Source organism: Zootoca vivipara, chromosome 6 (assembly GCF_963506605.1).
Source record: "Zootoca vivipara chromosome 6, rZooViv1.1, whole genome shotgun sequence".
Taxonomy (NCBI): Eukaryota; Metazoa; Chordata; class Lepidosauria; order Squamata; family Lacertidae; genus Zootoca; species Zootoca vivipara.
Genome location: NC_083281.1, coordinates 75,436,083 through 75,449,671, shown reverse-complemented (window position 1 = coordinate 75,449,671; position 13,589 = coordinate 75,436,083). Strand labels below are relative to the sequence as shown.

The 13,589-nt window shown below is 45.5% G+C and overlaps 1 protein-coding gene across 1 annotated transcript; it reads right to left on the bottom strand.

The window, feature by feature from the left end:
- Window positions 1–87: 87 nt before the first annotated feature.
- Window positions 88–13,259, bottom strand: PINK1 (PTEN induced kinase 1). The gene is made up of 8 exons (XM_035117441.2): window positions 12,790–13,259; window positions 11,706–12,002; window positions 8,898–9,001; window positions 7,358–7,540; window positions 5,998–6,161; window positions 3,649–3,776; window positions 2,704–2,940; window positions 88–1,774 (listed from the first exon to the last, which is right to left on the bottom strand). Exons 1-8 carry the CDS (start codon window positions 13,138–13,140, stop codon window positions 1,514–1,516), a joined length of 1,725 nt encoding a protein of 574 aa, XP_034973332.2. The 5' UTR covers window positions 13,141–13,259; the 3' UTR covers window positions 88–1,513.
- Between the last annotated feature and the right edge of the window lie 330 nt (window positions 13,260–13,589).

Here is a 13,589-nt window from a genome sequence, read left to right as displayed (position 1 = left end):
TGGGGATGCCTGTCACATACTCCCTGGAATCTTCCCTCCTTTAGTGCTACAATGGTGCAGAACAAAAAACAGAATGTCCAAATACTCTTTTAGTGTTTAAGAAACACACACTTTATTTCACCAAAAGGTAACCTAATTCACTCTCCCAACTAGCAACAAACACCTCAACAGCTACCAAGTCCAACTAAAGTAATTAAGAATGCTCAACACAGGCTAACTGTTAACACCCCAAAGTCATTCAGTTGAACATCAACATTTATTCATTTTGCCAAATGAGAGGTGGCTCAGTTAGCCTACTGTGATGCCAAAGCTTAGGTAGACACTTCTCTCCCCCAACCCAGCCCTTTTACCTCTCCTCTTGTTCATCATATGAAGAGGGAATAATCCAGGGACTCTTGCACCCTCCAGTTGGGGTTTGCACAATTCATGGGAATTGTTTTATAGTTGCAGATGTCATGTGAACCAGCCCCCCAGTTTTTAAGTCTTAAAATAGTCTCCGAAAGTATATCTGGCAGATCACTGTGATAGTTGCTTTCTAGAAATCAACTGCATGGAGTGGTTTGGGATTCCATCAACTTCCTTTCTAGTATTGATATATAAATATATAGAAGTCCTGTGCCACTAAAGCATCCTTTAAACTGCTTGGCCTGGTCGCTATGAATGATCAGGAATTCCATGCAGGCAAACATGTGGAATCCTTGATAGGCAAGTGATTGGGATGGCAAAGCAAGGACTGAATTTTTTGTTGCCAGCCGGATCATCAAAGTAGTGTGATGCTTCTCTTTTTTAATATAAAGAAAAGAATCACACTCAGAATTTTTGGATGTCTTAAATGCAAATGACCCTTCACTGCTCCTACCCAAATTAGCAAAAAAAAATATGGAAGTACTCCAGTCCAAATGGAAGGTGCTTTCTCCTCCTGATTCAAAGCCCTCCTTTCACTTTGCTTCCCTAAAACATTCTTGTCCTTCACAGAGACTCCCCATCCCCACTTATCTATAACAAGGATTAAGCATCTCTGGGCCTCCAGCTGTTGCTGGACTGCAGCTCCCAACACCCCCTGACCACTGGCCAAATGTTGCAGCCTCCAACATCCTCGGGGGGGGGGGGGCACAGGTGAGCCGCCCATTATTTAGAAGATTACATCCTACCTTTCAATCTCAAGGTGATTTACAATAGAGTATAATATACACCAACATATATACTCAAACCCCAAATCTATGCCACCAGTGGCTCTTAGGCAGGGTGTGTGCTTCCCTTCAGCTCTACATTAACAAAATATACAGCTGTTCTTTTTTTGCTGGCCAAATGCAATGACCACATCAGGTTTGTTTAGGGTTTGTTTGTTTTTCAGCAGACTACCTTTGCAATGAGAACACTCCAATCCCTCAAAAGTGCTTCTTACCTACAGTATTTTTTTCCCTGCAAGGAAGCAGTAGCTTAGCCAGTTTAAATGCTTTTAGTGGAACATCAGAGGAAACGGCAACAACGGCTGTGAGCAGATCTGAGCCCATCACAACACTATGCTCCTCCAAGAGTGGAGCAAGGCAGCTGCCTCAAAGAGATCTTCATACTCCAGGTTTGCCAAAAAGCACCTCTTCAGTGTTGTTTCGACTTTGCTCCCATCTCCAAAGCGGTCTGTCAGTAAGGTGGCGAGTGATTGGTGAAGAAGCCAGCCAACCATCTTGGCGGGTCTCAGGTCCTCCAGGCTGAGAGTATCACCACCCCAGAGACTCAGGTGGAGGACGTTGGCTGCAACGCGTGCAGAGAGCCTCTGAAATAGGAAAGGAGGTTGGGAAAGTCAAAGGCACGGCAGAGTTTGCCTTACCAACCTGATTCAGGCAAGCACCTCTGGTGTGCCTTTCTCTGGTTTCTGTTTGCAAACTTCCCCATTGGAATGAGGTACATTCTCTGGGGAAGGGGGAGAATTGTAGAAAGCACTCAAACACAGGCAAGGTGCTAGTGCATGCCGTTTGCGCCCAATCAACCCTGGTAAACCAGCAAATCCTGGCTTATCCGGATGTGTGAACACAGGCCATGCTGGGCTAACTAAACAAACAGTCTGACCTGGCCTAAGGCAGCTTCCTAAGTTTCCAGTTGTTTAAAATAAAATTTAAAAGTGTGCAATCTTCTGATCTGGGAAAGGTTTGTATAGTCAGCTTTGCACTCATTTGATACCAATTCTAAATCAAGCCTTCGGTGTCCTGGGCCCAGTCTTGTACAATGTTCTTCCAAGAGACTCAGTGGGTGTTCTCAATGTTAACTTTTGGACATTTGCTGAAAACCCTTTATGCTGCCTTTTCTACATCTTTTCTACTCTTAGATGGTGATCTGTGATTCTGGTGTGTGTGTGAGAGAGGGGGGGTTATATATTTATTTATTCCCCCCCCCCCTTATTGTCATACACCACTTTGATATTTTTTCATGAAATTGGTGCATACTGTATATGTATTTACTTATTAAGAGCATGCCAGCTACCCCCATTCTTCCTGACAAAGATTCATGGGAGCGCCATATCCTCTATTATTGTATCAGCCACACCTGGCCCAATGACAGCCATTTGTCTAGACTGTACTCTCCTGCTCTCTTGTCTTGGTCAGAGGGTCTTTTGCAGGTTACTGGCTTCTGGGCTTGTATGGCCATTGCTAAGCAAGATGGGGGGAGGCATGGAAGCCATTGTGAAAAGAAGAGAGCAACTCTCACCTTGGCCGGATCCCTCCGAAGCAGCAATCCAACCAGCTTCCTCACTTCCAGGGGTACAGTTTCTGGCAAGGGTGGCAGGTCTTCATCTTGATAGCTCCTGCTTTCCAGAGCGGCTCCCCCTTTGCTGTAGAAGGGGTTATGGGCACCAAGGATCTCATATGCCATTGCCCCAACTGCCCATGTATCTGCTTTGCTGTAGTCTATCACAACCCCCGGGCCAGGGGTAGCAGTGACCACCTGTCAGGAAACAGATACAGAAAACAAGCCTTCAGACAAGGCCAGCCAAAACTTTGAATGCCTCCAAGCAGGTTTCTTTAAATGCAAATTGCTTGCTGTTGTTTGGAGGAGTGGCTGATAATTAATGGGATCAGGAGAGGCATGGAGGAGAGGTTTCCTCTCCCAGACTACAGTCCTGAAGAAAATCCCTCCTTTGAAGCTGGCATATACTTTTTGGTAAAATGCCACTTTTGGCACAGCAGGGGCAGAAGGGTATAACATTGCTTCTCAATGCCCGCTTTGATCGCATTAATTATCGGCCTAACCCAGAAGCTAACTGCATTTTTAAAATGTGCACATGTAGTGCAAAGTCACATCTAATTTGGAGTTCTTTTTAAAAAATACAAATTAATTTTAAAAAAAGAAAGGTTATACAAGATTCTTTAAAGGATAGGGTTATCAAATGGGATCGGGTGGCTATATATGTAGCCCATATACAATTATAGATCACTGTCAAACAAATACAGACGCAAAATAAAACCAAAATAAATAAACCGCAGGTGTGGAATGTGTGGAAGGTAGCGACTAAGACATAATGGGTAAAGTTACATAATACATTACATTAAAGTTACATTATAATAGGTAAACCCTATTATACCAAGGGGGGGGGGAGAGAGAGGGGGGGGGAGGGAGAGAGAGAGAGAGAGAGAGAGAGAGAGAATGAATTACCTCTGGTGCCATGAGGCAGCCGTTGCCCCCACGATCCACATACCAGCTGGTAAAAGGGAGTTTCAAGCCAATTGTTTTGTCGGCCAAACAGCAGCCAAAATCTGAGATGACCAGCCCTGGACACCCAGCTGCAAATGACGGCGAGGGAACAGAGTTACATTCTGAACAGACACACAGCAGCCCACCTTAGCACTCAGAATGGACAGCAGAAGCAAGTCGCTAGGGTTGTAACACCCCCTGGAAGGTCCCTTCAGGGGGTATATATGACACCACGTGTGAAGCAGGTTAAGACATGGCTTGTTTGATCAGCAGCACTACAAACACAGTGCTTTGCAAATGCTGGCAGCTGATTGGGGTTTCTGGGCACAACGCTATGCAAATATGAGCCACCTGACATCATTGTGACATCAGATTATTGACAGGTGGGCAACCCCATCAATCCGCCTGCCAAATGTGGCCCATGTGGGGTGGGGAGGATCTGGATCTGGAATTATTTCTCTGACCCAGGTGGGACAGGAAGTGGGGAGCCCGGGTGGAAGGCCAATCCCCCCGACTCCGGAATTGCGCAAAAAACGTCGGGGGAAGAGGCTGGGTCTCCCCAAGCTTCTTTGCTGGAAGAAAACGCGCCAAACTCCATTCGGAGGTACTGACACCTGACCGAAAGCATGTATATAGATCGCTCTGAGCACTGTAAATAATCAGCACTTAATAAAAGTCTAAAAGGACTATGCTGCGAGGAGTCGTTACTCTAGAGTAGCCGCATCAGCGCCTCTGACAATATGTATTTTCAGAAACTGAAAATAATGGAAAAGGTTGAGGTGCGGAGAGTTTACCCCCACCAAACAGTGCTATGCTCCCAATCTAATTCACCACCACCCTTCACCAAGTAAGCACACTCTCTGCATCAACCATTTTTAAAACTTCAGGAGATGCACAAGCACGGATTTCTGGTGCCACCTTTAGCTGCGTCCTTCGTTCAAGACCAAATCTTTCCCCTGCAGTTTCTGCCTCATCGTCGTGCTACAAAGTGTTTTTCAGAGGGAACAGAGCATGTGCTTCCACTGCGGACGTTAATTACTCTGCTCCGCTTGGCCTTACTTGTCTCCTGCCCACTTGAGTCTCAGTCAGGCTGAGAGTAATTAACATATCCAACGCCAGAAACTGACAGTGGGCCAAAAGCGCTCTGGGCTCTAGCAGAGCGTGAATTTGCCCTGGGATTACCTACTGCTTAATGGCACTGAGTTATTAGCCTATTTGTACTTTGGGACTTCAGAAATTGCTGCTGTGCAGCCAGGCGAACCACAGATGTCCAAAATCAGGGAGTTGGGAGAAAACCCATCGACCAATTTGCAACTGCGGGGCTGGAGGGCAGCCAATCTGGTCAGGCCATTTTGGGTGTTCCTGTTACCACTTTGCCTACATTTAGTTTTGAGACTGCAAGAATCCGTTCCTCTAGCCTAGTGCATTTCTGCCTGAGGCAGCTTAAGATCCTCAGTGGACAGAGAATGGGCTCTCCCCCACTCCATTTCCCCCATTTTTTACTGAAGTATTAGCTCAGTTGTAGAGCATCTGCTTTGCAAACATACATGAAAGTCCTAGGTTCAATCCCCAGCATCTCTGGGGAGAGACCCCAGTCGGAAATGCTGAAGAGCTGCTGGCAGCCAATGCAGCCATTATAGAGCTAGATGGAGCAAGGGAAAGACTCGTTCTAAGTCAGCTTCCTAGGCTCATTTGGAGCAGCCATCGCTGACTGGCAAAGCACTTGCTTCGCATGTCAAAGGTCTGTAGTTCAATCTTTGGCATCTCCATTTACAGACCTCTCTTGGCCTGAGACCCGACAGAGCCACTGCCAGTCAATACTGGCTCGACCCAATGGACCCAAAACATGGTCTGACTCAGCCAAAGGCAGCTTCCTGGGTTGCCTATAACCTAAGTGCAAGAAAGATACATCTTCTAAGCCGGGCAACACAGCAGCACGGAGACTAGTTGGAACATCCTGTGTGACATATAATGGGGAGTGTCCCTTCTAAGAGGGCACCTGCTATTATTGCTTATGACATTTATATACTGACATTCCAACCAAGTTCTCTGCATGATTTAATCATCACCCCAACCCTGTGAGGTAGCCTAGATGTGTGCCCCAGCAGCGATTCGAAGCTGGGTTTCCCCCATCCGAAGCGCTTTTTGTTAGTGATATGTGATGTTGAGCAGCTTGATGCCAGGCTTTACTACCACTGCTCTAGCATTTTGAAAATCTCTGTCTGTTTTCTCCATTCCAAGCACAATGATCCTGCTCATCACTTCTCCCTGACCAGATACACACACAGGTTTTGCAGCTGCACTACGTACCGGCATCAAACTCAACAAGGATGTTGTCAGACTTCAAATCCCTGTGAGCCACTCCGTGTCGAACAAGATGGTCCACCCCTTCCAGTAGCTGCAGGATCATCATGGTGCCCTGGTGGGCAGCTGGGCTCCTCTCGCAGAGATACTGGCGCAGCGTGCATGGGTAGCTGGATGGAGCAAGCAAGGAAGTGGCAGCTCATTAGTGGGGTCCCAGAAGCAACACCTAAATCTGGCTGAAAATGGGAACATTGCTTTCTCTTCATCCTTGGCGGTGCAGTGAAGTAAATATCATTTTCATGTGGGAATGAGCTTGTTTCTTGAAGTCCTAGATAGCACAGACATCTCCCATCCAACTCCTTGCTTGCTTGCTTTGGTGGTATAGGGCAACATGAGGAGCCCTGTTGGATCAGGCCAAAGACCCATCTAGTCCAGGCATCCATGGGAAGCCTGCAAGCAGGACCTGAGTAATTCCTGGGCCTACTTTCACTCACAATGTCACCATGGAATGGGAGATGGCCCTGGCATGATGGTGCTCATCAACAGCAGCAGAAAGCTTGAAAAAGCACGGGAAGGTGCCTTTGCTATGGAGTATTTGAAATAAATGCACCACATCACCAGAAAATTAAGTCAACTTTCACTAGCTAAAAGGTGTGGGCTGTTTTCTTCCCAAATATTCTCTCTCTCTCTCTCTCTCTCTCTCTCTCTCACACACACACAGAGGGAGGGAGGGAGGGAGGGAGGGAGAGAAACTGTTGAAATGACTCCTGAAAATTATGGCTTGGAGCACTTAGCACCCTGCACCACCACACTGTCTCTTTCCTAGGACCTGTTTCTGGCTATCCTTGCTTTCTGCTTCTTGACCCATCTCCCAGCTTCAGCTTCAGCTCACTGTCTGGCCAGCTTCCTCCAAACCGCACCATAGCCTCATCCTTGATGGACCTGGACATGATGCGGAGCTAATTCTAGCTTTCCTCATTTTTTTTTTAAATCAAGTTTCTAGTTCTTGTGGGTTAAAAATGATGAAGGCATTAACTGTAGAAAGCTCCAGTGTATTGGGGTGATAGTGAAAGCGGATTCTCTTCCTTACCTTTCATCTTCCAGTCTTGCATCTTAACTAATCTTTTAACTATACCAGCCTTCCCCATCCTGTGGCCCAACAGATGTTGTTGGACTCCAACTCACACTTGCCCCAGCTAGCATGGTCAATGCTCAGGGATGATGAGAGCTCAGAAACCACATTTGCCACTCAATCACTGTTGTTGGGAGCAGAAGATCAACTTTTGTCACAAACCATGAAGGTTAGAAGCCAGGTGCACTTTGCAGCCATACAATCCATGGACCACCTTGCTTTCTCCCAACTTACTTTTTCATCACTAGGAAGAGTGTGCGGCTGTGCCCTATTCCAGAGGGATTCAGTGTGGAGGGCAGAACATCTGGATAGTCCACCGTTGCACCGGGAAGCAGTGGGACATGTGATGTGAATGCTCGAAGCACCTGGACTATATTTGGATGAGGTTTCAGCCTCTTCTTCCCGAAGACAAGTTGCCTATTTCAAGACAGTTTGTTACCACTTACAACAACTTATCATTGCTATTGCAGATTTAATTAACAAAATGAATTTGCAGTCTCTTTGTGGTGTGTTTTCTCACAACCCAGCAAAGTAGGCCATTATGTTTTCTGGGCCAGGGTAGAGGCTGCATTCAGCCCAGCTCTTCCATGGCCAGGTATATTTTTTTGTCAGATTGCTCCATTCTCTATAAAAATGTAGCAATTGTCCTATAATAGCCAAAGCATGGCTGAGCTATTGGGGGCTGTGCCTTGATCTTGGTTTGACATCCTTGTGGCTTTGACTAGTTTCAACCATATACTGGAAAAACAACCCCATGGGCTGCCTGACCAGAGGTTTGGAACTTTGCTCCTGGGCAGCAAAAAGGTGCCATTTATAACTACAAACAATATGTTTTAACTGTTGCATAACAACTGCTATTATTTCCACAAGGATAGTCATGTTATTGTTTTTGCTGCAATGAAGATTAAGAGTCTGTGGCATCTTAAACACTAAAATTATGGCATATAAGCTTTTGTGGACTTGAATCTGCTTTTTTAGATCCATTAACAGTTGCAGGAACACAGAGGGAATTGTAAGCAATAAGCTCAGAGGAAAAAGAAATGCTGGAAGCAAGAGGGTGCCAACTCAGAGCTAGAATTATTCAAAATAAGCACAGTGACAGCTTTACAATATCAGTGAGAGGTGATAAAGAAATCAACTTGGTAATGTTGAGTTAATTATCAACTATACTGTGACAGGAAACTATTGTCTCAATTCAGACTCCAAGACTAAAGCTGTGCTTATTTTGCATGCATTCTGAGATCTAAATGAATTGTCACTGTCTGCTTTTTTTTGCACCTCAATTCCCTCTGAACTTACAATTCCATCCCCAACCACGTATTCATATACCTGCAACTAAGAATAACAAGTAGACTCTAGTTCACAAAAGCTTGTGCCATAATACATTTGTTAGTTTTAAGGTGTCACACAACTTTGTTGTTGCTATTTCTAAGGTACCATAACAATTTGTGCTGCCTTTCAAATTTTCCAAGGCAACCTAGACAGGTCCCTGGCCGCTAGGAGCTTACAAAATAAAACCGACAATGAGGAAAGCAACAGAAGGGCACAATGAGTCAAGGATAGGGATAGTAGAACTGTTATTGCTGTTCATTATTGCTGTGCATGTTAAAAGAATAGGTCTGCACCCTGAGCAGCTTACAATCTTAATTAAGTTGCATGTACTTAAAACAGCCTTCCCCAAACTGGTGCCCTTGAGATGTGTAGGATTACAACTCCCATCAGCCCCAGCTCCCTCTCCTACATCATCAAATGTAGGGATATTAACAAATTATACCTGGGAGGAGTGATTGCACCAAATTCTCCAGATAAGGCCGAGCCGCTGGCTGGAACAAGCTCCTGTGACATGGAATTGAGGATACCTTCGCTTGAAGAACCAGCCTGCAAGAGCCCAAACATGATTCCTTTTCCTTGTGTTCAAATGAAGGCTGCCTCATCTAAATACTGCCTTAAAACAGAAAGCTGAGACTCATTGTAGTGGCTAAGACTGCAACCTTATACCAACTTGCCCGAGAGTGAGTCTCACGGAATTCTGAGACTTGCGTCTGAGTAGATATGCATAGAATCACTCTGCTGGTTACTGAGCCACTGGCTGGAATCTGTTTTGCCAGAAATATGCATGTCTACCCATTGAAGTATATACTGCACTGCAGCCTAAGTAACCTTTACAAGTCTCTCCCCACCCCGCACCCCTCTCTGAAATACTGTATTCCCTCATATGAACCTGACCGGGCTCTGAGATCTTCAAAGGAGGATGTCTGTCAGTCCCACCACCCTCACAGGCATGCTTGGTAGGGACATGGAAGAAGGCCTTCTCAGTGGCTGCTCCAGTCTTTGGAACTCCCTTCCTAAGGAAGTTTGACTGGCTCCTTCCTTGTTGTCCTTCCACCAGCAGGCTTTTGGGAACTGACTGTTTCTAAGGAAAGTGCTGGTGCTGTGATGTTATTATGGTAATTATCTGTATGTTTAAATATATTTATCTAGTTTTAATTCTATTAATATTTTTTTAATAACAGGATTTCTTCTATGTTTTAGCTGTTTCTATTTTATCTGTAACTTAGCTTGTGTTCCTGTCACAGAAAAAGCAGAATATAAATATAGTAATATATAATAATTTATTGGTTTTAGGGGAGCGATGTGTTTATGCTGGTTTTATTTAGAAAGTTATCATCAGTCCAATCTTACCTTATTTTACAATATAAAATATTAATTTTCCATTCAGTGCTCCAGCTCTGACTTTGTAAATTTCTTCTGCTGTCCAGACTCCTGCTTTACTAATATATGAATTTTCACTATTCCCTCTGTTCTCAAGATTCTGACACTCATATGTGTTTATACAGATATAAATATTTGTTTGCATATTTGGCTTTTAAATAAAAAAATGCTGAATTCAATTTCTGCCCCACCCATCCCCATTTTGATGCAGTGTATCATAAAAAGAAGGGACAAGGGGAAATCTGGAGATAGGACTACAAAATACGCAAGGTCCCAAACACCCTCCTTTCTTTAAAAAAAAAAAAATCCCTTAGCAAGATATGGTAAATATTTTGAAGCATAAAACAGCTTTTTAAAAGGAAGGGGGTTCCAATAATGGCAACAATGGTATTTATCTTTGGCTTTGATTCACATGTATTATCTCTGCTCTCCTCAACACAGCCCTATGAGGAAACCCAGTAATAACAATAATGAAGAGAGGATAGAAAATAATGGCTGGAAAGGGAGCTGTTAGGAGGCTTATTTTCAAATTAATTGTAGGAGGGCTTTTAATGAGGCCCAGAACTCACACAAGTTCCAAACTCATCAGGAACACATTAGTGGTATAAGATGTGAACAGCACACAATTGTGCCGATTTTAATTCAGTACACCTGTATTTCCAGTTCCCATCACCTGCAAGAATTTCTCTCAAACATGGTTACTTTTTAAACTACATTGTGGGCAGGGAAAAGAAATGATAACCCAGGTGCCAATCTACTTGTGCCCTAGCTGTTGAGTTTTACCGAAGTTAGTTTCTGCATCATCTCTGATACTGCGTTTCTAATTTGTTTTTATTTTCTTTTAATCTGCCGACCCATCCCCATTCAGTGGGTTGGTCCAGGAGTAATGCCAAACTGTGGTTTCTGGTACAACATGAATGAGCCTCAGGTTCACACAAACACACAATCCCTTGTGCATGGGGAATACCTACTTATTTACTACAAGGGAGGACACAGGAAAGAGCCTTTCAGTCATTCTGGAACTGAAGAACGACGACTGAAATGACATCAGGTGGACTGGAACTAGAATGCTTATGCCCACTGCCCTTGCTCACGTATTTTAATTTAATTTTACTATTTATACCCTGCCCATCTGACTGGGTTTCCCCAGCCACTCTGGGCAGTTCCCAACAAAATATTAACACCACGATAAAACCTCAAACATTAAAAACTTCCCTGTACAGGGCTGCCTTCAGACGTCTTCTAACAGTCATATTTACTGAACCCTGATGTAGAAAGCTTTAAGACAGAAAATCCCCCGGTTCTCGTCAAACCGGGGTTTGCTGTGTTGTCTAGTTTGCATGGTTTGGGCAACACAGCAAAGTATGTTTTGCCAAGAATACGGAATGAAGGGAGGGAATCTGAACAAGTATGGTGAAGGGATGGAAGAAGGAGTGCACAGGCAGAGTAAGGATTGGCCACTGTGGTTTGGCATGATGTTCCTCAAAGGTTTTAAAAGATTTCTTTAAAAGCCAACACTGCAGGAAAACGAAGAAAGCACTCCATTTCCACCACTACCGCACACTGCATTTTCTGATGCTGCTGCTTGTGATCACAGTAAGAGCTGCATTACTCAGGCAGAACTGTTGCTTTGTTCCCAAACAAGCTGTTCATTATGCTTTTCTTCTCCCCAGAAACCTATCACACCTTTCAGAAGAAATAATTGACACCACAGTAGCAACTGCTGAATGTTGGGTTGACATTTGGCTCTTGCAGGACATGTTTTAGATTAACGTCAATTACTGCTCCACTGGACTGCGCAGGAACAATTCGAGGTTTCAATGCACTTTCCTTCAACACCTGAGGAGCAAACCAAACACAGGATCCTCACCGAAATGTTCCACATCATCTTGATTGCCAGCGGGAAGCCAGTTCTCCAACAACCAACTTCGCAGATCTTTCCCCCTCCAGTCTGGGCATCTGAACCATCACAATGATCAAAATCATCAGCTTTTGGCTCCGAGCTTGCTTTGTGAGCCATGGCAAAAGGGGTTGTTGCTTCATACACAGCTGCGCTGCAGCCTTTGCCAATAGATCGTCCAATGGAATATTCTTCCAGTTTGAAGCCTTGCTGGCGGAATAAGCCCAGGGGCTCTTTCTGAGGTTTGTTCCTGTGGATAAATATTGTCTGGATGGGGGAAAACAACAACAAAAGAGAAAATACAAATCGTAATATTATGCTTATAATAACGGTGCTTTTCAGCCAGCTCCAAGCAGCTCCCGCAGAAGGAAAGGTGAGACAATGCAGCTGCATTTGGAATACTGTGTACAGTTCTAGTTGCCTCACCTTAAGAAAGGTAAGAGTTGGAAGTGGTTCAGAAAAGGGCAACCAAAAGGATGGAGTCTCTCCCCTATGAGGAAATATTGCAGCTTTGGGGACTTTTTGACTTGGAGAAAAGGCGAGTAAGAGGAGACATATGATAGAAGTTTATAAAATTATGCACAGTGTGGAGAAAGCGACAGAGAAGCACTATAAATTGTGGACCCCCCCCAAAAAAAACCCTCTGAGATTAGTGTCCGACTGAGGATCTGGGAGGCATGGATTCAAATTCCTTTTCAAGCCGCAAACTCCAATGGAGGAGACTGCCTCTCAACCTAACCTACCCCACCCCCAAGGTGGTTCTTGGGATTAAAAGAAGAGACGCGAAGGACCATGTATGGCACCTTCAGCTCCTTGGAGAAAAAGAGGGGCGTATAAATGCAATCTACTGTGTTATTGTTGTTGTTGTTTACTAAATTTGTTAGTCGCTTTATCTTGCCCAAAGCGATTTCCAACCAACCAATCACCTTAAACTCTATGGAAGGAAGTGTGGGACGGGGTTGGTATGGGAATATAGTAACAAATAGAAACGTCCCAAATCTATGCTGAAGGCCGCCGCCCCCGTTGCCATGGTAACGAGGTCTAGCCCGCTTACCTGGATGCCCTTACAGGCCTCGCTCGCCTGCCTCTGCTCGGCCAGCGCCGGCTCCAGAAGCGCCAGCCCGAGGCCGAACGCCAGCCCGAGGCGGCGGGGCCCGAGGGGGACCCGCGGCGCCATTTGCCGGAACAACAGCAGACCCGGCGATGGAGGCCCGCCGGTCAGGCCCAGCCGGGCCGCGGCCTCGCGCAGGAAGCCCGGGCGGGCCGGCGGCGGCTGCTGCGGGCGGCGGGCGAGAAGGGCGGCCGGCTTCGGCGGAGCAGGAGGGGGAGGCGCTCCCCCGAGCCAGCGCCACAGCAGGCCCCGGCCAAGCCGCGCGCCCCTTCCCAGCGCCTGCCGAAGCGCCATCTTCGCCCCGCTGCCCAAGACGCCCGGCCCGGGGCTGCTCCTGCTGCCGCCGCTGCCCTTCGCCTCGTCCTCGCGGTGGTTGTTGTTGCTGCTGCTGCTGCCGGGACTGTGACGCCGCAGAGGCGGGGCTGCGGCGCGACCGGGAGGGCCTGTTTAATCTTAGGCCGTGGTGGAAGGGAAAGGGGGCAAGGCTGCCCTCGGGCATGTACAGAGTGCTGCCTGCGTTCCACATCGGTATATTTCGAGTATCTTTCCTATTGCTGTTATTATTGTGAAATCAAAACGTGCGGCTTTAATCTTCCTGCTATTATGTGGTTTGTTCTTATCTAATAATATTAATAAATAATAATAATTATTAATAAAATGATGATAATAATTTAAATAAATAAATAAAATAAGTAATTAACCAATTATTATATTTAAACTTATAAACTTATAAGTTTGGTTTT

Coding starts and splice junctions, on each gene's coding strand:
- PINK1 (XM_035117441.2), bottom strand. CDS start 13,140: ATGGCGCTTCGGCAGGCGCTGGGAAGGGGCGCGCGGCTTGGCCGGGGC. Junction 12,003..12,789: donor AGGCCTGTAAGGGCATCCAG/GTAAGCGGGCTA, acceptor TCCCCCATCCAG/ACAATATTTATCCACAGGAA. Junction 7,541..8,897: donor GGTGCAATCACTCCTCCCAG/GTATAATTTGTT, acceptor GTCTTGAAATAG/GCAACTTGTCTTCGGGAAGA.